Source organism: Falco peregrinus, unplaced genomic scaffold (assembly GCF_023634155.1).
Source record: "Falco peregrinus isolate bFalPer1 unplaced genomic scaffold, bFalPer1.pri scaffold_124, whole genome shotgun sequence".
NCBI lineage: Eukaryota > Metazoa > Chordata > Aves > Falconiformes > Falconidae > Falco > Falco peregrinus.
The window spans coordinates 7,149-31,679 of record NW_026599574.1 but is presented as its reverse complement, the minus strand read 5'-3'; the positions used below and the strand labels follow the sequence as shown (position 1 = coordinate 31,679).

General features: G+C 53.3%; 3 protein-coding genes and 1 long non-coding RNA gene across 8 annotated transcripts; 2 read left to right on the top strand and 2 right to left on the bottom strand.

The window, feature by feature from the left end:
• Nucleotides 1-1,502: 1,502 nt before the first annotated feature.
• POLA2 (DNA polymerase alpha 2, accessory subunit) lies at nt 1,503-10,663 on the top strand (the record flags this gene model as incomplete). The annotated part of the gene is given in 19 exon segments (XM_055793258.1): nt 1,503-1,630; nt 1,728-1,903; nt 2,137-2,244; nt 2,341-2,531; nt 2,657-2,685; nt 2,687-2,746; nt 2,873-3,028; nt 3,141-3,203; nt 3,288-3,330; nt 3,477-3,577; nt 3,580-3,600; nt 4,008-4,031; nt 4,034-4,048; nt 4,259-4,332; nt 6,828-6,936; nt 8,658-8,764; nt 9,066-9,125; nt 9,505-9,631; nt 10,423-10,663. Coding segments are annotated over 19 exon segments (1,739 nt in total), but the record flags the coding sequence as incomplete, so codon positions are not given.
• On the bottom strand, nt 9,903-10,412 carry LOC129783273 (protein PBMUCL2-like). The gene is made up of 2 exons (XM_055793266.1): nt 10,226-10,412; nt 9,903-10,111 (listed from the first exon to the last, which is right to left on the bottom strand). Exons 1-2 carry the CDS (start codon nt 10,410-10,412, stop codon nt 9,903-9,905), a joined length of 396 nt encoding a protein of 131 aa, XP_055649241.1.
• Nucleotides 10,664-13,188: 2,525 nt separating the features above from the next.
• On the top strand, nt 13,189-20,838 carry CDC42EP2 (CDC42 effector protein 2). 4 transcript variants are annotated; one of them, XM_055793263.1, is made up of 2 exons: nt 13,189-13,630; nt 18,954-20,838. In XM_055793263.1, exon 2 carries the CDS (start codon nt 19,042-19,044, stop codon nt 19,744-19,746), a length of 705 nt encoding a protein of 234 aa, XP_055649238.1. In that variant the 5' UTR covers nt 13,189-13,630; nt 18,954-19,041; the 3' UTR covers nt 19,747-20,838. The 4 variants fall into 4 exon arrangements, with proteins under 4 accessions (XP_055649238.1, XP_055649239.1, XP_055649240.1 ...); XM_055793264.1 differs by having other exon boundaries at nt 13,189-13,882; XM_055793265.1 differs by lacking the exon at nt 13,189-13,630 and adding an exon at nt 14,446-17,255.
• Nucleotides 20,839-21,447: 609 nt separating this feature from the next.
• LOC129783274 (uncharacterized) lies at nt 21,448-24,093 on the bottom strand. Of its 2 annotated transcripts, none has more exons than XR_008745212.1 (3): nt 24,034-24,093; nt 23,252-23,314; nt 21,448-22,181 (listed from the first exon to the last, which is right to left on the bottom strand). It is a non-coding gene; the product is annotated as an uncharacterized LOC129783274 (long non-coding RNA). The 2 variants fall into 2 exon arrangements; XR_008745211.1 differs by lacking the exon at nt 24,034-24,093 and adding an exon at nt 23,841-23,995.
• Nucleotides 24,094-24,531: the final 438 nt, after the last annotated feature.

The following is a 24,531-nucleotide window of genomic DNA, read 5'->3' as shown; positions in this document are numbered from 1 at the left end:
GGTCCATTTGAGGGGGGTCTGGAGTCCCTTTTTGGGGGTCTGGGGTCCTTTGTGGGGGGGGTGGGGTATGTTTAGGGCGTTCTGGGGTCCCTTTTTGAGGGTCTGGGGTCCCATTTGGGGGGTGTAGGGGTCCATTTGAGGGGGGTCTGGAGTCCCTTTTTGGGGGGTCTGGGGTCCTTTGGCAGGGGCTGGGGTCCCTTTTTGGGGGGTCTGGGGTCCCTTTTTTGGGGGCTCTGCGGTCCCTTTTTTGGGGGCTCTGGGGTCCCTTTTCTGGGCTCTGGGGTCCCTTTTTGGGGGGCTCTGGGGTCCCTTTTTTGGGGTCTGGGGTCCCTCTTGGGGGCTCTGGGGTCCCTTTTTTGGGGGCTCTGGGGTCCTTTTGGTGGTCTGCGGTCCCTTTTCGGGGGCTCTGGGGTCCCTTTTGGGGGGGGTCTGGGGTCCCTTTTTGGGGGCTCTGGGGTCCCTTTTTTGGGGCTCTGGGGTCCCTTTTTTGGGGGGCTCTGGGGTCCCTTTTTGGGGGGCTCTGGGGTCCCTTTTTGGGGTCTGGGGTCCCTTTTTTGGGGTCTGGGGTCCCTCTTGGGGGCTCTGGGGTCCCTTTTTGGGGGCTCTGGGGTCCTTTTGGTGGTCTGCGGTCCCTTTTGGGGGGGCTCTGCGGTCCCTTTTGGGGGGGGTCCTGGGGTCCCTTTTTGGGGGGGTTGGGGTCCCTTTTTTGGGGGCTCTGGGGTCCCTTTTTTGGGGGCTCTGGGGTCCCTTTTTTTGGGGTCTGGGGTCCCTTTTTTTGGGGTCTGGGGTCCCTCTTGGGGGCTCTGGGGTCCCTTTTTTTGGGGGCTCTGCGGTCCCTTTTTTGGGGGCTCTGGGGTCCCTTTTTTGGGGGGCTCTGGGTCCCTTTTTGGGGGGCTCTGGGGTCCCTTTTTGGGGTCTGGGGTCCCTTTTTTGGGGTCTGGGGTCCCTCTTGGGGGCTCTGGGGTCCCTTTTTGGGGGCTCTGGGGTCCTTTTGGTGGTCTGCGGTCCCTTTTGGGGGGGCTTCTGCGGTCCCTTTTGGGGGGGGTCTGGGGTCCCTTTTTGGGGGGGTTGGGGTCCCTTTTTTGGGGGCTCTGGGGTCCCTTTTTTGGGGGCTCTGGGGTCCCTTTTTTGGGGTCTGGGGTCCCTTTTTTGGGGTCTGGGGTCCCTCTTGGGGGCTCTGGGGTCCCTTTTTGGGGGCTCTGGGGTCCCTTTTTTGGGGGCTCTGGGGTCCCTTTTTTGGGGCTCTGGGGTCCCTTTTTTGGGCTCTGGGGTCCCTTTTGGGGCCTCTGGGGTCCCTTTTTTGGGGGTCTGGGGTCCTTTGGGGGGGCTGGTGTATGTTTAGGGCGGTCTGGGGTCCCTTTTGGGGCTCTGGGGTCCCTCTTGGGGGCTCTGGGGTCCCTCTTGGGGGCTCTGGGGTCCCTTTTTTGGGCTCTGGGGTCCCTTTTTTGGGCTCTGGGGTCCCTTTTTTTGGGGTCTGGGGTCCGCTAACCCCTCCCCCGCAGTGCTGGAGCTGTGCCTGACGCACGGGCTGGGGCCGGTGGCGTTGGCCAACGAGCTGTTGGCGTTTGTCACCTCCAAGGACCTGGGTCCCCAACTCTCCGCCGCCAGCCTCGACGCCTTCGAGCACGAGGTGAATATTGGGGCTGGGGTCCCCACCCCCACCCCCCCCCACCCCCACCCACCCCGGAGCTTTCCGGGGGGACACACTCACCCCCCTCCTCCCGCAGGTCCTGGCCAGGGGGGGTGGCAGGGTCCCCCGGAAAAGGGACAACCGCGGCGGCGCCTTCCACGACGTCCCACACGCTCCACCAGCTGTATACCTCACGGTTTTGGGGGGATTCCTGGAAAAACGGGGTTTTACTGGCCGGGAGGGGAGGGGGGATCCCCTTCCCCCACCCCCATTGCGAAAACGAGGCTTCGTTAGCGCTAATTAACGGGGGGAACCTTGGGTGGCCCTTAACGAGCCGCCCCAGCCTTGAGGAGGAAGAGGAGGATGAGCTGCTGGACGTCTAACGCGACGCCGGGGCAAGGTGGGCGCCGGCAGGCCCAAAATCACCATTTTTTGCCCCAAACCCGCCACCCCCCCCCCCCCGTCCCTCCGGCTTTTTATTTATAATTTTATTTCTTTTCTTACAGCAATCCCAAAAAAATGGGAATTCCACCCCGGAACCCCCCCCGGCGCAAACGATTTCTGTCCTCCCGCAGCCCCTACGCGCTGTTTTCTCCCGGTAGCCTCTCCCCGAGGTAAATCGGTGCCGCCGCTTCACCGCCTGTCACCGTGACCTCCTTTTTTTTTTTTTTTGGGGGGGGGTTTATTTTTTTTTTTTTTGGTCCCCGCAGCGTTACCCCCTCCCAAAAATACGCCGTGCGCAGCAGCCGGGGCGAGGTGGTGGCCTCATTCGGTGCCACCCGGGGTCCCTCGTGGAGCGGCGGTGGCGGCGGTTGCGCCCTGAAACTTCACGGTTCCCCGGATGAAAACCTGCTGAAAAGTTACAAATTCATGTTCCAGAAAGCGCTGGACATCCGGGAAGGTGACGCCACCACCGAGGTGGGGGTGGGGGCGGGGTGGGGGGGGTCCCTGCCTGGATTTGGGGGTTACCCCCGTGGTTTGGGGTGGGGGTGACGCCGCTGTGCCCCCCCCCTCCCCCCCCCCCAGCGTTGTTGTGGAGGATGGAGGAGCTGGGCGACCGCGCTGAGGAGCCACCACCACCTGGAGGACTTCGCCTCCGTCTCCCTCCCGGCGCAGGTGAACCCCGCCGCCCCACCCCCCACCTTTTCCGAGGGGATATTTTGAATTTTTTGGGGGGGTAAAATCGATCATTTGGGTATTTTTTTTTTTTTTTTTATTTTTTATTTTTATTTATCTCTCCAGGAACCGGTGACGGTGCTGGGCCAAATCGGCTGCGACAGCAACGGCAAACTCAACGCCAAATCGGTGGTGCTGGAGGGGGACCGGGAACACTCCGGGGGGGGGCAGATACCCCTGGACCTCTCGGAGCTGAAGGAATATTCCCTTTTTCCCGGCCAGGTGTGGGTCTGGGGGGGAGGGGGGGGGGGGGCAGGGCAAACACCCCAACCTTCCCCCTCCCCCCCATTTGGCATCCCCGCGCCGTTTTCTCCCGCCCCTCCCCCACCTGTAGATCGTGGCGCTGGAGGGGACCAACAGCACCGGGAAGAGCCTGGTGGTCTCGAAGCTCTACGAGGTGAGGGCGGTCGCCGCCGGGGGCTGGTTTTGGGGGGGAAAAAAAGAGAATTTTAAGAGTTATTTTCATTCTTTCTATCCACAGGGGGTCCCCCTGCCCTTCCACACGCCGCCGGAGCCGTGCCCAGGTGAGCCCCGGACGCATAAAAAAAAAAACAAAAACCCAAAAACCGCAAGTTTTTTGGGGGGGGTTGTTGCCCCCAAAATGTGCTTTTTTATCCCCAAAATGTGCTTTTTTATCCCCAAATGTGTTTTTTTTGGGGGGGCCCCGCAGAGCAGAGGATGGTGCTGGTGGCCTGCGGGCCCTACACCACCTCCGACAGCATCGCCTACGATCCGCTCGCCGACCTCATCGAGGTGATCGGCCGCGACAGACCCGCCCCGACGTCTGCGTCCTGGTGAGGGGCGGCGGGGGGTCCCCCCCCCACCTCGGGACTGGGGGGACCCCCCCAGTTTAATTATTTCTGTTAATTAAACCCTTTCTATATTAGAAAAGTAGAAAGCGCGGCGCGGAAACGCTTAAAAACGGTGAAAATCAGCATTAAAAACGCTGCTGAGGGGAGGGCGTGACCCCAAAATTACCCGTTTTTTCACCCTAAAGTGACAAAACCACCCATTTTTCACCCTAAAGTGACAACACCTCCCGTTTTCTGGCTAAAATTGAGCTTCATTAACAAAAATCGTGACAAAAATACTTTTTCCAGGAGGTTTAAGGCGTTTTCTCCGAGAGCTGGGGGGGTGGGGTGTGTGTGTGAAGCCGCCTGCGGGGTGTTTTTTTCTGATTTTTCACCGTTTTTTTTCGCAGTTTGGGCCGTTCCTGGATGCGAATACACCGAGCAAGTGGAGGTGAGGGGGGGGTCTGGGGGGGGGTGGGTCACCCCAAAACCCCGCAGCGGGGTGGGGGGGTTCCCCCCCAAATTCCAGCCTGCGTGTGGATTTGGGGGGGATTTATCCGGAGCGCGGAAGGATGTGGGGGGTGGGGTGGCTGGTGTCCCCTCCCCCACCCCCCAAAAGAAGGGGAATTGTTGAAATCTCGTTTTTTTCCCTCAATTTTAGACCTGCCAGCTGCTGGCGTCCTTCGGGGAGGTCTTTAAGCTCTGCCTCAAGATGATCATCGAAGGGACGAGGAGGTGGGGATGGCAGGAAATTCCTGTTTTTGCCGAAAAATTCTACTTTTTACCCCAAAACGCGCTCCGCACGGGGGGGGGTTCTGCGGCGGAAACAGGCAGCGGATGGGGGAAAAATCGGGAGATTTTGGTTGAAAATCTCATCACGGGCAGCGAAACGGCTTCGGGTGGCGGGCGCATGCGGCTGGCTGCATTTCTAACGTTTTTTTGGGGTTTTTTTTTCCTATAAATTAATAATAAATCCGAGGAAAAACGAACCGGGAACCGCTTGGCGATTTTTGTCGGTTCGTTGCTTTTTTTTTTCTTTTTTTTTTTTTCCCCGTTCTTTTCCGTCCGTTCCCGCCGGCAGGGACCGGGATGCACCGCCCTTGTCCTCTCGCTGTCAACAAACCCCAGATTTGGAGGGATTTGGGGAGATTTGGGGGAGATTTGGGGGCTTCTTGCTACCGGGATGCCCCTGGACGGGCCGTGTGGGGACGTGGCTCGGCTCCACCTGGGAATTAATCGCCCGGTTTTCCATGGATTTTCCGACAGCGCCGGCTCTTGGCTTCTCTTTATCCTTTAATCTCCCATTTTTTCCCTGTTTTTTCCAGCAGCTCCAATTTTTGGCTTATCTTCATCCCTAAATCTCCCATTTTCCCCTGTTTTTTCCGACACCACCGGCTCTCAGGCTTGTCTTTGTCCCTTAATCTCCCATTTTTTCCGTTTTTTCCAGCAGTGCTGATTTTTGGCTTATCTTCATCCTTTAATCTCCCATTTTTCCCTCTTTTTTCCAACAGCACCGGCTCTCAGGCTCGTCTTCATCTTTAATCTCCCGTTTTTTTCCCTCCTTTTTCCGACACCACCAACTTTTGGCTCATCTTTGTCCCGTAATCTCCTGTTTTTTCCCTGTTTTTTCCAGCAGCGCCAACTTTTGGCTCGTCTTTATCCCTTAATCTCCCATTTTTTTCCTTCTTTTTTCTGGCAGTGCCAGCTCTCAGGCTCGTCTTTGTCCCTTAATCTCCCATTTTTCCCCTGTTTTTTCCGGCAGCACCAACTTTTGGTTTATTTTCATCCCTTAATCTCCCGTTTTTCCCCATTTTTCCGACAGCGCCAGCTCTCAGACTCGTCTTCATCTTTAATTTCCCATTTTTCCCCTCTTTTTTCCACCAGCGCTGGCTCTTGGCTTGTCTTCATCCCTTATCTCCTGTTTTTTCCCTTTTTTTTCCAGCAGCTCCAATTTTTGGTTTATCTTCATCCCTGAATCTCCCATTTTTCCCTCTTTTTTCCAACAGCACCAGCTCTCGGGCTCATCTTCATCTTTAATCTCCCATTTTTTCCCAGTTTTTTCCGGCAGCGCCAATTCTTGGCTCATCCTCGTCCCTTAATCTCCCATTTTTCCCTCTTTTTTCCAATGACACTGGCTCTCAAGCCTGTTTTCGTCTTTAATCTCCCGTTTTTCCCCATTTTTCCGACAGCGCCAGCTCTCAGGCTCGTCTTCATCTTTAATCTCCCATTTTTCCCTCTTTTTTCCGACAGCACCAGCTCTCAGGCTCGTCTTCATCTTTAATCTCCCATTTTTCCTTCTTTTTTTCCGACACCGCCGGCTCTCAGGCTCGTCTTTGTCCCTTAATCTCCCGTTTTTTCCCTGTTTTTTCCAGCAGCTCCAATTTTTGGCTTATCTTCATCCCTTAATCTCCCATTTTTCCCTCTTTTTTCTGACAGCACCAGCTCTCAGGCTCGTCTTCATCTTTAATCTCCCGTTTTTTCCTTCTTTTTTCCGACACCGCCGGCTCTCAGGCTCATCTTCGTCTTTAATCTCCATTTTTTCCCTCTTTTTTCCACCAGCGCCGGCTCTTGGCTCATCTTTGTCCCTTAATCTCCCAGTTTTTCTCTGTTTTTTCCAGCAGCGCCAATTTTAGTTTTATCTTCATCCCTTAATTTCCCATTTTTCCCTGTTTTTTCCGACAGCACCAGCTCTCAGGCTCGTCTTCATCTTTAATCTCCTGTTTTTTCCTCTTTTTTTCCAGTTGTGCCGGCTCTCAGGCTCGTCTTTGTCCCTTAATCTCCCATTTTTTCCCTGTTTTTTCCAGTAGCTCCAATTTTTGGCTTATCTTCATCCCGTAATCTCCCATTTTTCCCTCTTTTTTCCGACAGCACCAGCTCCCAGGCTCATCTTCATCTTTAATCTCCTGTTTTTTTCCTTCTTTTTTCCGACACCGCCGGCTCTCAGGCTCGTCTTTGTCCCTTAATCTCCCGTTTTTTCCCTGTTTTTTCCAGCAGCTCCAATTTTTGGCTTATCTTCATCCCTTAATCTCCCATTTTTCCCTCTTTTTTCCGACAGCACCAGCTCTCAGGCTCGTCTTCATCTTTAATCTCCTGTTTTTTTCCTTCTTTTTTCCGACAGCACCGGCTCTTGGCTCATCTTTGTCCCTTAATCTCCCGTTTTTTCCAGCAGCGCCGATTTTTGATTTATCTTCATCCCTGAATTTCCCATTTTTCCCTCTTTTTTCCGGCAGCGCCGGCTCCCAGCTCGTCTTCGTCCCCTCGCTGAGGGATGCCCACCACGACTTCATCTACCCGCAGCCGCCGTTCCTCTACCCCGACCTGCCCAAGGACGACAAACCGGTACCGACCCCCCCCCCTCCCCGCAACCCCAGTTTTTTATTTTATTTTAATTTTTATTTTTTATACCCCAAAACCATCAATTAACTCTCCATTTCCAGCCACCCTCCCCCAGTTTTAGGCTGAAATTCCCCCTTTTTTTTATTTTTGTGGGGTTTTTTTTTTTTTTTTCCCTAACCTTTTTTTCCACCCAGAAGATTTGGGGTACGTGAGGAAAGCCCAGCATGAGCACAGCAGTCCTGGGGGGCTTTGGGGAAGATTTGGGGCATTTTGGGGCAGATTTAGGGCAGATCTGGGGCATTTGAGGAAAGCCTGGGGCATTTTGGGGTATTTTAGGGCAGGTTTGGGGCATCTGAGGAGGGCCTGGGGCATTTAGGGGTGTTTAAGGGCAGGTTTGGGGCAGATTTGGGGTATTTGAAGAAAGCCCAGCGTGAACACAGCATTTTTGGGCAGATTTGGGGCAGATCTGGGGCATTTGAGGAAAGCCTGGGGCATTTTGGCGTGGCTTTGGGGCATTTTGGGGTATTTTAGGGCAGATCTGGGGGTATTTTGGGGCAGATTTGGGGCATTTGAGGAGGGCCTGGGGCATTTAGGGGTGTTTTGGGCAGATTTGGGGTATTTGAAGAAAGCCCAGCGTGAACACAGCATTTTGGGCAGCTTTTGGGGCATTTTGGGGTGTTTTAGGGGCAGGTTTGGGTGGTTTTAGGGAAGATCTGGGGTATTTGAGGAAAGCCCACTGTGACTGGGGCATTTTGGGGCAGAACTGGGGTGTTTGGGGGCAGATTTGGGGTGTTTTAGGGCAGGTTTGGGGCATTTGAGGAAAGCCCAGCGTGACTGCAGCATTTTTGGGTGGCTTTGGGGCATTTTGGTGTGTTTTAGGGCAGGTTTGGGTGGTTTTAGGGCGGGTTTGGGATATTTGAGGAAATCCCAGCATGACTGTGGCATTTTGGGGCGGCTTTGGGGCATTTTGGGGTGTTTTAGGGCAGGTTTGGGTGGTTTTAGGGCAGATTTGGGGCATTTTAGGAAATCCCAGCGTGACCATGGCATTTTGGGTGTCTTTGGGGCATTTTGGGGTGTTTTAGGGCAGGTTTGGGTAGTTTTAGGGCAGATCTAGGGTATTCGAAGAAAGCCCACCGTGACTGGAGCATTTTGGGGCGGCTTTGGGGCATTTTGGGGCATCTTTGGGGCATTTCTGGGGCATTTTAAGGCAGATAAGTGGTATTTGAGGAAATCCCAGCGTGAACACGGCATTTTTGGGCGGTTTTGGGGCATTTTGGGGTGTTTTAGGGCAGGTTTGGTGTGGTTTAGGACAGATCTGGGGTATTTGAGGGAACTGCGCGTGAACATGGCATTTTGGGGCATTTTTGGGTGGCTTTGGGGCGGTTTGGGGTTTTTTAGGGCAGGTTTGCCTGGTTTTAGGGCAGGTTTGCCTGGTTTTAGGACAGATCTGGGGTATGTGAGGAAAGCCCAGCGTGACTGGGGCATTTCTGGGCGGCTTTGGGGCATTTCTGGGCGGCTTTGGGGCATTTTTGGGGCAGCTTTGGGGCATTTTGGCATGTTTTAGGGCAGGTTTGGGGCGTGTTAAGGCAGGTCTGGGGTATTTGAGGAAATCCCAGCGTGAGCACGGCATTTTGGGCAGCTTTGGAGCATTTTGGGGCTGTTTTGGCGCCGGCGGTATGGGCAGTGGTGCAGCCCCCCCACAGTGCCCCCCCTGTCCCCGCCAGCGCGTGCACTTCGTGCCGGAGCCCTGCACCCTGGACATCGATGGCGTCGTTTTCGGCCTGACCTCCACCGACCTGCTCTTCCACATGGGCGCCGAGGAGATCAGCAGGTGGGTGCTGCTGGGATCCGGGAAGGCATCGGAGCAGGGATCTCCCGCAGGGATCTCCCGCCGGCGGCCGGATCCAGCCCTGAATCCATGGGATCGCCGCAGGAAGCCTCATCTCCGGGAGGGTTTTTCCCTGCGGTTGTTGCCTCCAGCACCTTGTTTCATCCCTCGGTGCCCACCGGAGTGGCTGCCGGGTTGTTAATTAGGCTGTGTGCCTAATTAGTCAGCACAGCCTGTGAGTTTTGGGGGTTTTTTTCCCTTTTCCTGCCTTTCCGGCGCCACTTCAGTGTGTTTTCTCTCGCAGCTCCGCTGGGATGTCGGACAGGCTCACACGGATCCTCAAGCACATCCTGACGCAACGGAGGTGAGGGCTCGGTGCAAACACGCGCTCGAACTCAAAAAGAGCGTTTTTTTTCCCCAATTAAGGGAAAAGTTGTACCGTTCTCACCGCCTTCCCCTTTAAAGTCATATTTTTTTAATCTCAAAATATGTCTTTTGGGGGTTCCAGAACCTTTTCAAAACAGGATTCAGAGGGTTTTAGTGCTGTGAGTCCTCTGGACTGGCACGTGTCAGGCTTCCCCAGCTGCCCTCGGAGGTAGCGGGTACCCGGGGCCACGCACAAGCAGCAGAAACAACTGGTTTTAACCCCAAAACAATCGGCCGCTTTGGTCCGAGGCTTGTCGCGACAGGCAACAGTGGTTGTTCCTGGCTGCGGTAACCTCTTCTTCCCCCGTCGCCGGCAGTTACTACCCATTGTACCCCCCCTCGGAGGAGCTGAACGTTGACTACGTGAGCTTCTACAGCTACGCCTCGTTACCTGTCACGCCGGATGTCCTTGTCACCCCCTCGGAACTGCGGTACTTTGTGAAGGTCAGGTGGTGTGAGCCCCAGCTGAAACACCCCCGCACACACCCCCGGTTTTGATGCGGTTGGGTAAAACCTGGTGTACAGCGTGACGGGAGCGGCTGTAGCTTGGGGCGGTGTAGCTCTCGGTGTCCCGATCAGCTGTAGCCGGGTGGCTGTTGGTGCCCTGATCGGCTGTAGCTGGATCAGCTGTAGCTGGGTGGTGCCTGGATTGGCTGTAGCTGGATGGTTGTTGGCACCTGGATCAGTTGTAGCCAGGCGGTTGTTGGCACCCGGATCAACTGTCAGCATCTGGATCGGCTGTAGCCTGGTGGCTGTAGGTGCCTGGATCGGCTGTAGCCAGGTGGTTGTCGGTGCCTGGATTGGCTGTAGCCGGATAGCGGTTGGCATCCAGGTTGGCTGTACCCGGGTGGCTGTCGGTGCCGGGATCGACTGTAGCTGGATTGGCTGTACCCAGGTGGCTGTCAGTGCCTGGATCGGCTGTAGCTGGATCAGCTGTAGCTGGGTGGCTGTAGGTGCCTGGATCAGCTGTAGCCTAGTGGTTGTAGCCAGGTGGCTGTCAGTGCCTGGATCGGCTGTAGGTGCCTGGATTTGCTGTACCCGGGTGGCTGTAGGTGCCTGGATCGGCTGTACCCAGGTGGCTGTTGGCATCTGGATCGGCTGTAACTGGGTGGCTGTAGCCGGGCAGCTGTCGGCACCTGGATCGGCTGTAGCTGGGTGGCTGCTGGTGCCTGGGTCGGCTGTAGCCGCAGCCACTGGCCCTCACCTCCGTGACCGTCGCTCTCATACCCCCGCAGGACGTGCTGGGCTGCGTCTGCATCAACCCGGGGCGGCTGACGAAGGGCCAGGTTGGGGGGACCTACGGCCGCCTGTACGTACAGCGCGAGGACACCGAGGGCGAGCGGAAGAGCCCGTGTGTCGCCGCTCAAGTCGTCAAAATCTAAAGCGTCGAGAGGTTTCCTCCACTGGAACCGCTTCACGGAAACCAAGCGGTTTCCAAATACACTTGGAATTTTGGTTAAAAAAAGAAAACAACACCCAAACCCAGTTGTGTTTGTCCGCACGCGCCTAATTAATTAATTTTCAGGTGGCCGGGGGAAGGCTGTGCCTTTGCTGCAGCGCCTGGTGAAAAAAAAAACACCAAAAAACAGCGTCAGGGTTGGGTTTGAAACTATTTCCTCCATTTTTTGCCTCAAATTTGTGGCGAGGAAGCTGAAAATTAACAGATCAATTAATAGTCATCCCCCCATCCCGCTTGGCTGCTGGTGTTTGTTCCGCTGTGATGGTGGGGGGTGGGGAAAAAGGTGGGTTTTTTTGCCCAGCAAAAAGGTAAATCTGATGTGAGAAAAGGGAATTGAGTGTTGTAGCTTCATGCTGGGGGGAGGGGAGTGGGAAAAAAAGGGGGAAAAAGGTTTTTTTGCCGGAAAAAAGGTAAATCTGATGGGAAAAAAGGGACTCGAGTGTTGTAACTTCCTGACGTGGAAAAAAAGGGCGAAAAAGGAATTTTTTTTTGCTGGAAAAAAGGTAAATCTGATGGGAAAAATGGGACTTAAGTGTTGTAACTTCCCGCTGTGGAAAAAAAGGGGGAAAATGGTTTTTTTTTGGCTGGAAAAAAGGCAAATCCAATGTGAGAAAAGGCAATTGAGTTTTGTAACTTCGCACCGTGGAAAAAAAGGCGGAAAAAGAAGGTTTTTTGCTAGAAAAAATGTAAATCCAATGGGGAAAATGGGACTTAAGTGTTGTAACTTCCCGCCGTGGAAAAAAAGGGGGGAAAAGTGTTTTTTTTCAGGGAAAAAGTTAAATCTGATGAGAAAAAAGGGAATTGGGTTTTGTAGCTTCACGCTGGGGGGATGGGAGCGGAAAAAAAAGGGAGAAAAAGGGTTTTTTTGCTGGAAAAAAGGTGAATCCGATGAAAGAAAAGGGAATTGAATGCTGTAACTTCCCGCTGTGGAAAAAAAGGGGGGAAAAGTTTTTTGCTGGAAAAAAGGTAAATATGGTAAGAAAAAAGGGACTTGAGTGTTTTAACTTCCTACTGTGGAAAAAAAGGGGGGGAAATGATGTTTTTTTGCCGGGAAAAAGGTAAATCCGATGGGGAAAAAAGGGAAGTTGAGTGTTGCAACTTCCCGCCGTGGAAAAAAAAAGGGGAAAACCGATTTTTTTTGCCAGAAAAAAGGTAAATCCGATGGGGAAAAAAGGGAAGTGAGTGTTGCAAATTCCCGCCGTGGAAAAAAAGGGGGGAAATGGAGATTTTTTTTGCTGGAAAAATGATAAATCCGATGGGGAAAAAAGGGACTCGAGTGTTGCAACTCGCCGCCGCGGGGCAGTTCCAGGCGTCGGGAGGCTGGAAAACAGCCCTGGTGCTGAGCCGCGTCTCCCTTCATTAATTTGCCACTTAATTACCTGCCTGCCCTTATTACAGGCTCCCTCCAGAGCGGCGTTTATCGTCTTTCGCCCTTCCAACCCCGCGTGGGCGTTGGGGCACGTTTTGGGGGGAAATGGGGGGAAAATGGGGGGGGGGGGGGGGGGGGGAAGTGATCCCCTTGGATTTCTGGCTGCGACTTCAGATTTGCTGGAAAATCTCCGTTTTCTCCCCAAATATTGGCACGAAGCGAAGGGGCGCAGCGCCCGTGGGCTCCGGCTGTTGCGTCTCGGCCTCTCGGGGCTTTCGATGATTTTAGCACTTTTCACCCCAAATAAAACACTGGGTTTTCCCAGCCTGGGTAAAAGCTGGGGGGTTCCTGCTTTTTTCCAGTTTCCAGCTTTTTTTCCTGCTCTTTTTTTAGTTTCCAGCTTTTTTTCCCTAAGTTTTTCAGCTTCCAGCTTTTTTCCCCCTGATTTTTTTCAGCTTCCAGCTTTTTTATCCTGATTTTTTCAGTTTCCAGATTGTTTTTATCCTGATTTTTTTTTCAGTTTCTAGCTTTTTCCCAATTTTTTGTTTCCAGCTTTTTTCCTTCTCTTTTTGTTTCCAGCTTTTCTTCCTGATTTTTCAGTTTCCAGGTTTTTTCGCTGCCTTTTTTTAGTTTCCAGCATTTTTACCCTGTTTTTTTCTGTTTCCAGCTTTTTTCCTGCTCTTTTTCAGTTTCCACATTTTTTTTTATCCTGATTTTGTCAGTTTCCAGCTTTTTTTATCCTGATTTTTTTCAGTTTCCAGCTTGTTTTATCCTGGTTTTTTTCACTTTTCAGCTTTTTTATCCTGATTTTTTCAGTTTCCAGCTTGTTTTATCCTGTTTTTTTTCACTTTCCAGCTTTTTATTTCCTGGTTTTTTTGCAGTGTCCAGCTTTTCTATCCTGGTTTTTTTTTTCATTTTCCAGCATTTTTATCCTGTTTTTTTTCAGTCTCCAGCTTGTTTTTATCCTGGTTTTTTTTACAGTTTCCAGCTTTTTATCGTGATTTTTTCAGCATCCAGCTGTTTTATCTTGATTTTTCAGTTTTCAGCTTTTTTATCCGGATTTTTTCACTTTCCAGCTCGTTTCCCCCCCCCGATTTTTTTCACTTTCCAGCCTGTTTCATTTCCCCACCTGCTGCAGGAAGCACATCCCCCCCCCCTTTCCCCCCCTTTTCCGCCTGGCTGCTCCCCACTGGCCTCATTCCGCTCAGAATCCCGCCGGGTTCAGACACGCAAGCGGTCGCCGCGGCGGAGGGGGGGGTTGACTCAAACACACCGGGGACCAAAGCAGGCGGCATCTCGTTTGCTTCTTAATTAGATGATCCTTGAGGACGAGGCTAATTTAGGATTTAAACCAGTGGAGACTCCGGCGTTGAGTTGGCCAAGGGTTGGGTTTTGGTGGGCTCCGGCGCTCCGTAGGGAATCCCCCCACTTCCCTCTGGAGCTGGCAGGAATTTTTCCAGCTTTATTTTTATTTCCCCAGGGATTTTTGTTTTGTTTTTTTTTTTTTTTTCCCTAACCAGGAGCTTCACCACTGTGGCAGAGCGGCGAAACCCAGGCCTGGCCGCGTTCCCGGCTGCCGTGGGAAAAGCAAAACCATCCAGGCTCTTTCATCCCGGTGAGAAGCCGTCGCCGTTCCGTGTTCTGGGGGAAAAAAAGGAGGAAAAAAGGAGGAAAAAAGGAGCCCCCCGGGAAGGGGGAAGCAAGGCCCCGTGCCGGGGTGGGGCCTGCATGTTGGCTAGGAGCCGGCGGCACGACGCTCCAGCGCTGGGAGGAAGGGAACGGCCGCGCTTGGCTCTGGCTCAGCCGCCACACCGGGAAGACGACGCGGCAATATCAACCACCACTCCCCCCCCGGTTTTGTTTTCCGGTGAGATTCCGGGTCACCGGTGCCGCTGTAGGGTGGTCGTGGTGGGATATGGTGGGGGTGGGACACAACAGCGGTAAATTTGGGAGCTGGTGGGGAATGATTCGGCCTCTTCCCAGCGTGGGGATGCTGAGGACCAGTGGGGGGGGGGGCGGTTCTTTTTCATGCAATTACGGACGGTTTTGTGTCCCTGTCACATCCCCAACCCCCAGTTTCAAGGGGGGGTTGTGTGTGTGTGTGTGTGTGTGTGTGTGATTTCCTCCTTTTTTCCCCCCAAGAAAAAACACGGGATCCCTTCGATCCCTTCCCCTGTGCCCCCCCCCTTCCCCTGTTTGCTGCAGCCACCTCTTAATTTTAGCCCCCAGCTGTGAGGTTTCCGACGGCTCCTGGCTTAAATTAGCCACCAGATCCCCAAAATAGCCGGCGTGCTTTGGGGGAGGCCGGATCCTCCGCCGGGATATTTATATATATATATTTTTTTTTTTTTTATTTTTTTTTAGGAGAATTTGTCAGTCCCAACAGAAATTCATGGATGATTATGATTTTTTTTTTTTCTTTTAAATCCATATTCCAAGGAGTTGTTGGCGTAGCTGGGGCGGACTCTGACCCCGCCGCTGGGAGTGAGGAGCGACCTGTGCCCTCATCCCACCCCCAAGGCCAAGGTCCCTGCCTGGGAATTCCCAGAAATCTCCCAGCACTCTCGGAGGACCCGCCCTAAAAAGTTGTTTTTCCTGTTTTTTTTTCCTGGGTTTAAGGAAAAAAGCTTTTTTTTTTTTTTTTTTCTTTTTTTCCTGCCCTCCACTTCTGGGCTTCGGTTTGGCACTGCGGCGCAGCTGGGGAAACTGAGGCTCGGGAGGGGCTTGGCTACAGTGGAGCCGCCGCGTTTTCCGACTGTGCGTTGGCATTTCCTCAGATGTTTCCTCCTTGGGTTTTCCGTCTCGGTGAAAAATCTTTCCCTGATATGGGTGTTTTCCCAGTCCTAGGGGAAAAATAAAAAGGCAGCGTTTGATGACGCAGGGGTTAGAGCCGGCACCGCTGTCCCATGGCGTCCCTCGGCATGGAGCCGTCGCCAGCACCTCTTGCTGATCTGGATTCAGTGCCAGGGCGAGAAACAAATTCCCTCTTTTAAACCGATTCCAGCTTTCACCGCGATGCTCTGGGCTAAATCTTTCCTCGCAGATGGCGGCACCGTCCCATGCATCCGCCGAAGGCTTTCGGCATCGCTCTGAAACATCCCCGTTCTCTAAAAAATAATTAAAAAGCTGTAATTTGGATCCGGAAAGGTCCCTGATGCCACTCCTCCAGCTCTGGGATGCTGGGGAGAGGGGGCTACTGTTCATCTCCCACGCAAATATCCCAGCGTGGCAGGTACAAGGTGCAAAAACTCCTCCCAGGTGCCGATTTTTAGGTGAGGATTTTCTCTGGGCACCCACAGAAGTGGCAAAAAGAGGTAAAAAAAGGCGAGGGGGGAGGAACTGGCTTCGTTGTTTCCGCGTCTTTGAGCAGGAGAAGGGGTTAAAGCCTCCATCGCTTCATCGCTGGTTTTGCAGGATCTTGATAAAATAATTTGCGGAGGCGCCAGGGTGGGAAGAAAAGCCGCTGTCAGGAAGCGAGGGGCTGAAGAAGTGCCGGGTCTTCCCATAACAAAGCATATATTGCTGAAAATGAGCTAAAATAAATAAATTTTTTTATGTAGCAAAGCATAAAACGCTGAAAAGGGGCGGAAAGGAAACAATTTCTTCATGTCCTGAAGCCAAAATTGCTGAAAACGGGCAGAAAAAGAAACAAATTTTTACGTAGTGCAGCATAAATTGGTGGAAAAGAAACAAATTTCAGGGTACTGGAGCCTGAATTGTTGTAAATAGGTAAAAAAGTTGTAAATAAGTAAAAAAGTACCAAAACTTTAATGCTGCAAAGTCCAAATGGCTGAAAAGAAGCAAAATACTTGTGACCCCAAAGCTAAATGGCCAAAAATGGGTGGAAAAGCCACAAAATCTCGTGTGCCGAAGCCTGAATTGGTGAAATGGGGCAAAAAAGAAGAAATGGGTGTTAATTCTTGGGTTTTAATGAGTTTTTAGTGACGGTACCTACCATCATGCCATGCTAATTAGCATCAGCCTGGTGAGTGGCCACCCCTCCTTGGCCAAACCGTGGCGTTAATTGGGAGGCGAAACGTTCATCACCGACAGGGGGGAGGCTGCTAAAAACACGCGTAAATAAATTCTCGAGGGTTTTGGTTTGGGTTTTGCTCCCTTTCCAAGGTGTTTTCCACCCGTTTTGCAGCAGGTTGGGCACACTGGTAACGCTCACATCGTTTCAGCGGGTTTACTTGGTGGCCGGTGCTGGAAAATGCCAGGAAATGGGATTTTAAGGATTTCTGCGAGGAAAAAAAAAAATTTATTCCCTGCGTTTTTGCGGCCCGCTGGCCCTTTCTCAGGCTGCGCTGGCAGCAAAAAGCCTTATTTTTGAGTTGTTTTTTTTTTTTCTCCTCCCGGAGGACAAAGGGAAAGGGCGCTACCCGCAGCCCTGAACTTTCCCAGCGTTCACCCCGCTCGCAGCGGCGATCACAGGCAGCCTTTGTCCCGGCCCGCTGGGGCGCAGGGTTTCGGTTGGAGCCCAGAGCGAGGAAGAGGAGGAGGCAGCGACGGCGGTGGGGAGAAGTTGGGGTGAGGAAGAGCGATTTCGGTGCTGCTGGAAGACCTTGAAGCAAAGTTTTGGTGCTGTCTGGGAGGCGAAACAATCCTTTTCATGGCGGTGGTTGCTCCCCACCAGCATCATCTCACATCCTAACCCAGAAACATCCAATATTTCCGAGGGATGAGAGGCTTTTTTTCCTATAAATCCACTCTTTGGGGGATTTCAGTGCTTTTTCACGGCTAACTCACAACGGTCTGCAACTCCCCGGGCCAGTGCAAGGGGAGCGGAGCCGGGCAGCTTGTTGGCCCCGCACCCACGGCGTTCCGGCGAGCACCAGCGCTTCCCCAAATCCGGATCGCCACGAAGAAGCGCTTCCCTCAATCCCTGTCTCTCCGCGCACGGCAGCACCTCCACCGTCATCTTCTCGCCACCCCCCACCACGGCGTCCTCACGGCGCCTGTATTTCACGCGAGCACCGCCTGTCATTACACCGCCCGCTTTAATCCGCCGGGGATTAACGAAGCCAAATTCTGCATCGTCAGGATATTTTTTTTTCCCTTGCCGGAGCTGCTGGGAACAAGCTCACCGGTGCCGGCGTTCCTGACACCGACGGCATCGCTGCCGTCTCATCTCTGCTTCATCTCGAGCTGTTGTGCTGCGCTGCTGCTCCACCTCCTCTTCCCCCCGCGCTGCTGTCGACCGAATGGGACCTCGGGAGCAGCTCCGGCTGTAGCGGCGCGTACGTGGGCCTCTGTTTACAGGCGGGGAGGTGGAACGGTGTTTGTCAGCACCGGGGAGACGGAACGGTGTTTGTCGGTGCCGAGAAGAGGCAGTTGGGGGTGGGGAAGAAAGAATAAAGGGGGAATAATATGAGCAGCATAGACGGGACGAGAGCGCAGACATGGTTTCAGCATCGCTTTCCAACGCTAACGGTGGCGCGTCAGGTGGTTGAAGGTGGGCGTGGGATTTTTCCATCCTCCTTTATATTTTTAAGGATAAATTTCAGGGGCGGCAAGCGGGGTGTAGTTTGGGGAAGGGGCGGGAGGATCTGGCAGCCGTCCAGGTGTCGGTGGGATCGTGCCACCCTCGGAACCCCAGCGCTTGGGATCCCAGAGAGCCAACACCTGCTGGCCGACGCGGTCGTTGAACACCGCCAGGCGCGTGGCTCCATCTGCAATTAAAATGCCGGCCCTCGGGGAGGGCGTTTGGCTTGCTTCATCCGGCGTCGGCTGCGGACTGGTTTCACTGGTTCATTGGCACCGGCCAGGGCGGGTTTCGGCTGGGGCAAACTGCACCCGACATGGTTGCTGGGGCTGTAAAACACAGGTGGAGCGGCTGTTTCCCAGCTGGGCTTCGTGTTGTGTGGCAGCTGACGGGAACGCCGCCGCCAGGGAATCGGGCCTGACCTCTTGCCGCGATGGTTTGGGGGTGGGGTTGAAGCACAGGGCTCGGCCGCGGTGGTTTCGGCAGCGGTTTCGGCAGCGGTTGCACCATCAGCTCTCGCTTTCCTGGTGCGGCTGTACCAGGTGGTGCATTACACACAGCGTAAAGAGGCTGGAAGCTGTGGCGGGTGGTTGTTTTAGCGGTAGAGGGGCTCAGCGCGTGGACAAACCCGTCTCTAAATCACTTATAAATTCTGTTTTATATTTGCAGTCGACAGCAGATCAGATACGGTTTCGCAGAAACACGGCGCGATGGGATTTTGAAATATTTTTTCCCCAAAAAAAATGAGTGATAAAGGCTAAACCTCCAGCCCTTCCCACTTGATTTGTGAAAATTAATGTTCAGGTGGCCCAAACCCTCTTTCATCCCTTTTTCTGTCCCACTGCAGCGTTTCCCAAGGTTGCGTATGACATTTATTATTGCATAAAATACCCATTTTTGCCTTATTCCTCTGGTCAAAAGTCATGCCTAGAACCAAATGCATAAACCCTCCAGAGTTGAATGAATATGACCAAAACGGTGGGGGTAAAAAAAAACACCATTTCCTTCCCCCTCCTGCCTTAATCTCTATTATTTTTTATTTGGGCTGGTTGTTGGGTGGGGCTGGGTTGTGCGTGGCCAAGAGGAGAGGGAACCGAAAGGAAAAAATAGCTCTTTGGGGCTAGAAAAGCCGCGTCCCGACGCTGCGCTCTCCCTGTCTTTAACTCTGAACCCCGCTTCCCCCCACAAAAACACAAATCCTCTTAGATTTCCAGCTCTGACCCTGGTTTTTCTCCCACTCGAAACAAATCCTGGGGAGAGGCACCTGGATTTAATTACCCCCGTTGTTTTGTTATCGATAACGCCGCCAACGAATTTTAGATAGAGGAGCGGAGAACGTCTGGAATTAATTTCCTGGGACGTGTTGAGGTTGAGGATCTCCACCCGACGTGTTATAACTTCCTTTTAAGAGTTTTTTTTTTCTTTTTTTTTTTTTTTTTTTTTTAATTTGCAGATTCATTTTTTTTAAAGCTCACATCACCGAGGTCGAGGAAGACGACGGTCTTTTGAGTTGGCGTGGAAGAGCTCCGCGCCTGGGCGAGATGTCCACCAAGGTGCCGATCTACCTGAAGAGGGGGAGCAGGAAGGGGAAAAAGGAGAAGCTCCGCGACATCCTCTCCTCCGACATGATCAGCCCGCCCTTGGGGGACTTCAGGCACACGATTCACATCGGCAGCGGCGGGGAGAGCGACATGTTTGGGGACATCTCCTTCCTTCAGGGCAAGTTTCATCTCCTCCCCAGGACCGAAGGAAGCTTCGACTCCGACAAGGACAGCCCCGATGCGGCACCATTCGAGTTCTCCAGGACGGCCACTATCTCCGGATGCCAGCAGCCCTCCTCGGAGACTTCATCCCCCCTCCTCAAAAACGCCATCTCCTTGCCCGTCATCGGGGGGCCGCAGGCGCTGACGCTGCCCTCGGCGCAAGCCCCGCCGAAACCACCGCGGTTGCACCTCGATGACAAAGCCCCGGCGGTGCCAAGCGGGGAGGAGGACGGCGAGGGTGGGAGCGCCGCCTCGCTGCTGCATCCCTGCGCCTCCCGTTTCGCTGCTCCAACGAACGGCTTCGCCGAGGAGAAGGGTAGTGCCGAGCCGGCCTTCCTCTCCCACGCCGGCTCCCTCCTCTCCCTCCACGTGGATTTGGGGCCGTCCATTTTGGAGGACGTCCTGCAAGTGATGGAGAAGCACCAAGCGGAGGGAGTGGGTGGATCTATACAGGATTCGGGCAGGCAGGAAATCTTGACGTGAAGGCGACTGGAGGTAAAGATGCCGAGAAATGGATTATTATCAATTTTTTTGGCGGGGTGGGGGGGTGGTGGTTTCCAAAACTCGCAGCTGGAACTCATGAGGTTTGACTCCACGCACCTCCCCCACCCGGTGTGCTGACGGCGATGTGTTGTTTCCTCTCGCAGGAACGTCGTGCGAACGGGACGTGAGCGTTTCTCCTCGGTGCCGCTCCTTGCAGACCTACGGCTGTTCCCTCGCTGTGGGGAGGAAGGGGAAAAAAAAAAACCCAACCCAACAAACCACCCTATGAAGCCAAGATGAAAACAGGTGGCACTCGCTGCCCGGTTGTATCGCCGCTTGCCTGTATCTACTTCACCTTTAGCGACGCATTGAACCGTTAACACCGCGCCGACCGGTAGAAATAATCCGCCGCGCCGCTAGAAGCGTTTGTTGTACCGGATGGGATGAAACGGCGATGGTTGAATTCCCAAATGTCTCAGTGAGGAGGATTTTGGGGGTTTCGGGGTTGGTTTGAGGGGGTTTTTTTGGCTTGAAGAGGGGCTGGGGTTTGCGCTCGGTTGAGGCGAAGGAGTGACGCTCGCTGCGTGCCGACCGCCTGAACGTCAAGGTGATGCCAAACGTCAGCCTTCGCCTTTGTATCCTCAAAATCGGTAAATCTGGCAGTGACGTGGCTAAAGGCTCCGTTGGGCTTTAACACCTCTAATGTCTCTAAAAGCTCTCCACGGAGAAGCTAAAAAAACCCCACCTTCTCAGGCTGTATTTTAGCAACTAAATCCATGGCCGGAGCTTGGGGTTTTAAGATAAAAAATAACAAAACACACCCCACCCCACCCCACAAAAAAAAAAAAAAAAAAAGAAAGAAAATGTGCTGAGTGAAGGGTGAGCGACCGCCTGGCCAGATTCCGGCACGATGGGGTGAAATTCATCCTCCCGAAAGAGGCCGTCACCATCAATCGCGGATCGTTTGGCCAGACGGAGGAAGGAGGGGGTGAAGCGCTTCAGCACGCAGAAAGGAATGCCAATCCCTTCTGCTTTTTTTAAAAAAATAATAATAGTAATAAATAAAATCGCTGGAAACGGCAATTGTGCTGACATCGGGGTGACGAGTCCTCCGTGCCCGGCTTTGCTCCTCTTTCCCAATCTCCGAAGCCTGTCAGACTCGGTAAGGGTGTAAAAGCAAGCGGGACCTCGTTTCCTAGATGCCGTCATTAATTAACTGCATCATTTTTAACCGTTTCTGGTAGTTTTAGCCCCGAATGAGGCTGGGAGTCATGTCCCCTCCCCGTAGTGAGGAATTAAGGCACCTCTGGAAGAACACGCTGAATTTTCCTGGCTTGCCAGAGGCTGACCGTGTTATTTCTTGACATCGTTGATGGCTGTTTCTTACAGGTATCATTAACGAGTCATTAGATTAACGAGCTCGTAGCTCCCCACAGTCTGTCCTGGCTCTTGCTTGCTCTTGCATCCACCGGGGCACTCTCACCCCAAGACAGAAACACTTTTTTGGTAGGAACACCAAAAATCGGGGGTTAAACCCGTTTTTCAAGCCTTCAGCCTGCCACGTAATTAAGAAAACGAGATTAATTGAGCTCGGTCCAGGCTGGGTTCAATTTCTATTTCATTTGCTGCTGTTCAACCCTTACCTGGTCCAGATTGCCAGTGCCTCCTCCGAACGACACCCATCCACGTGGCGGTGGTTTATTTTTAGGATTTTTTTACTTAGTTTAGGATTTTTCAATTTATTTTAGCATTTTTTTTTTTCTTACCAGAAATAATTCCAGCAACGGGGCAGGGGTGTTTTAAAGCATCGTTCGTAACTAATTTACCCCGGTGACGGCCTATTTTGGTGGGAGATGCGGCGCAGGTGCCCACTCCCCTCTTTTCTCCCTGAAGCGCCGCAGTGACTGGGCAAACAATTTGAAGGAAAGAGCCCCAAAATCCTGGAATGGATAATTTGGGTGGTTTTCAGAGCATTTTGGTGTTTATTTTTTGCGGCCCAACATCTTGCTGTGGAGCGAGGTGGGTTGTGACAACACGAAGGCGTTTGTTATCATGGATTTCACCTTAATTAGTGAATTAAAGTGAGCTGGGGATGATGATGATGATGATGGAGTTTGCCCCCCACCCCTGCCTAATTATCGTCAGCAATTGTGAAACAACCGCTGCCGGATCTGGTTATTTCAAAATAACGCCGCTGAGGTAACGGCCAAAATCCCTTTTTTCTCCGCTTTTTTTTTGCTCCTTCCACTTGTAACAAGCCAGGGGACGGATTATGGGGTGTTAATGGCTTTAATTGGGCACCTTGCTCGCTCTGGACAGCTCCCGGTGGCGTCCAAGCGCATCCATCCGTCCCCTCGTCATCCTGCTCTGCTCCGGGGATGGAATCCCACGCCGACGGCTCGGCTCTGAGATCCGAGAGCTGCTCTTACGAGGGGCTAAATAGAAAAAGGCACTTTAATTTGCTGGATTTGGGGCGGTTTTCTGCTATGAAAAGGTGACGCTTCTTGTCTGCAAGACACCTCCGCCCTCCCCCTCTGCCCGCCACTGCTGCCCCTCAGGCTATATTTGATATCACCCCCCGGGAAATTATCCCGATTTTAATTTTTTCCCCCGTTTTTCCAGGCATACTCTCATCTCCTTAGCTGCAAAAATAACGCCTTTAATTAATTTTCAGCTATTAGCAATAAAATCGTTTGGGATTCCCCCTGCCCCGGGGTTTCTCTACAAGATGGGGGCTTCCTACAGCCCCCTGCCCCATTCTGTCCCTAATTAATCACTCATTAAATCGCTGATTTATGCAAAAAGCTGTTGCTAAACCCTGGGGTGGTTGGTTTGTTTTTTTTTTTACCCTGTTCTAAGAAGCGTGAGTCACTCGCGCAGAAACGCCGTTCCCTGCTCTGACTCAGCCGGCACGTGCCAAACAACCTCTTTCCCCCCTTGCTTTTTCAGGGATTTACGGCAAAATAAATTAACGAGGGGCTTAATTAATTCCGGCAGGGGGCAACGGGTGTCCACAGGTGGACGGTTTGGGGGGAGGTTACAGGCTGAGGCAGTTGTTCGCAGTCTTAATTATCCCCCAACTTCTTCGTTATCCCCAAGATTTCCGGGCAGCGGATTAACGACACGATAAACTCGGTGAACGCCTACGCCGACGTTTGGCATTCGACCCCCCCCCCCCCCCAACCTCCACGCCCGCCGCGGGGTTGGTGCGCCTGACCCTGCCGCAACGCCTGTAGCCCGAGCGTCACAACCGTTTCACCACCGGCGACAAGAGCGTTGATTTTTATTGACGGGGCAGGAAGAGCAAGAGGCTGCGTGCACGCAAATAACAGCCAGTGTGGGATTAAGAGGAGGAGGAAGGGCAGGGAGAAAGGTTTAGAGCCCTGCGTAACCTTGGGCAGCGCTGGAAAAATAAGTAATTTCCCAGCAAAAAGGAGGGGGGGGGGGGGGGGGGGGGGGGAGTGAGGAAAGTGGAAACAAGATGGAAAATAAGAGAGGATTTCACCTGGAAGCCGTCGCCTGCCGAACCGTGCTCACCGTGGGGCAACCGCGTGTCCGCCGCTCTGCCCTGTGGGATGAATGTTGAGATCGCTGGTTAATTTGGGTTGGATAAAAAGGGAAAGAGCTCAAAAATGTACATTTTTGACATGGATTTCTAGGGGTAAAGAGGCTGGAGGGGGGGTTGGTTTTGGGGTTTCTGCCAGCACCACACGCTGAAACCATAAACTCCCGTTGGGAATCTACGGAGGTTTGAGATGTGATGGGGAGGGCTCCCACCTGAACCCCACCTATCCATCATCTCATCCTCCCCCATCCTTCTTTTCCAACCACCTCCTGGCATCCTTCGGCCTCCCCACTCCATCAAACTCTTCCTTCCTTCCTTCCCCACCACCCCAACACCCTCCCCCCCCCCCTTTTCCCCCATCTCCCCTTTCCACTCTCCCCCACCCCATCCCTACCCCTTGTCCTTCCTGCCAGGTCTGTGCTCTTCCACGTCCACCTCCCGCCTCCATTTTGCCCCCCACTCTCCCTCCCCGCCACCCTCCGTCCTCCTCAGCACCCTCAGTCCTCCTCCCTGCCACCCTCCATAGCACCCTTCATCCTCAGCGTCCTCCATCCTCAACACCATCCATCCTCCCTGCCAATCTTCACCTTCTTCAGCATGCTGCACCCTCCATGGCACCCTACGTCCTCCTCAGCACCCTTCATCCTCCCTGCCACCTTCCATCGCGCCTCCCATCTTCCCTGCCACCCTTCGTCCTCCTCAGCACCCTCCATCATCCTCACCATGCTCCATAGCACCCTTCATCTTCCACAGCACCCTCCGTCCTCCTCAGCACCCTCCATCCTCCTCGCCATGTTCCATAGCACCCTCAACCTCCCTGCCACCTTCGTCCTCCTCAGCACCCTTCGTCCTCCTCAGCACTCTCTATCATCCTCACAGTGCTCCATAGCACCCTTCATTCTCCTCAGCACCCTCAGATCTCCCTGCCACCCTTCGTCCTCCTCAGCACCCTCCATCCTCCTCGCCATGCTCCATAGCACCCTCCGTCCTCCTCAGCACCCTTCATCCCCCTCAGCCCTCCCTGCCACCCTCCGTCCTCCTCACCATGCTCCATCCTTCCTATCACCCTCCTCAGCACCCTCAGCCCTCCATAGCACCCTCATCCCCCTTCATCCCCCTCAGCACCCTCCATAGCACCCTCATCCCCCTTCATCCCCCTCAGCACCGTCCATCCCCCTCAGCCCTCCATAGCACCCTCATCCCCCTCAGCCCTCCATAGC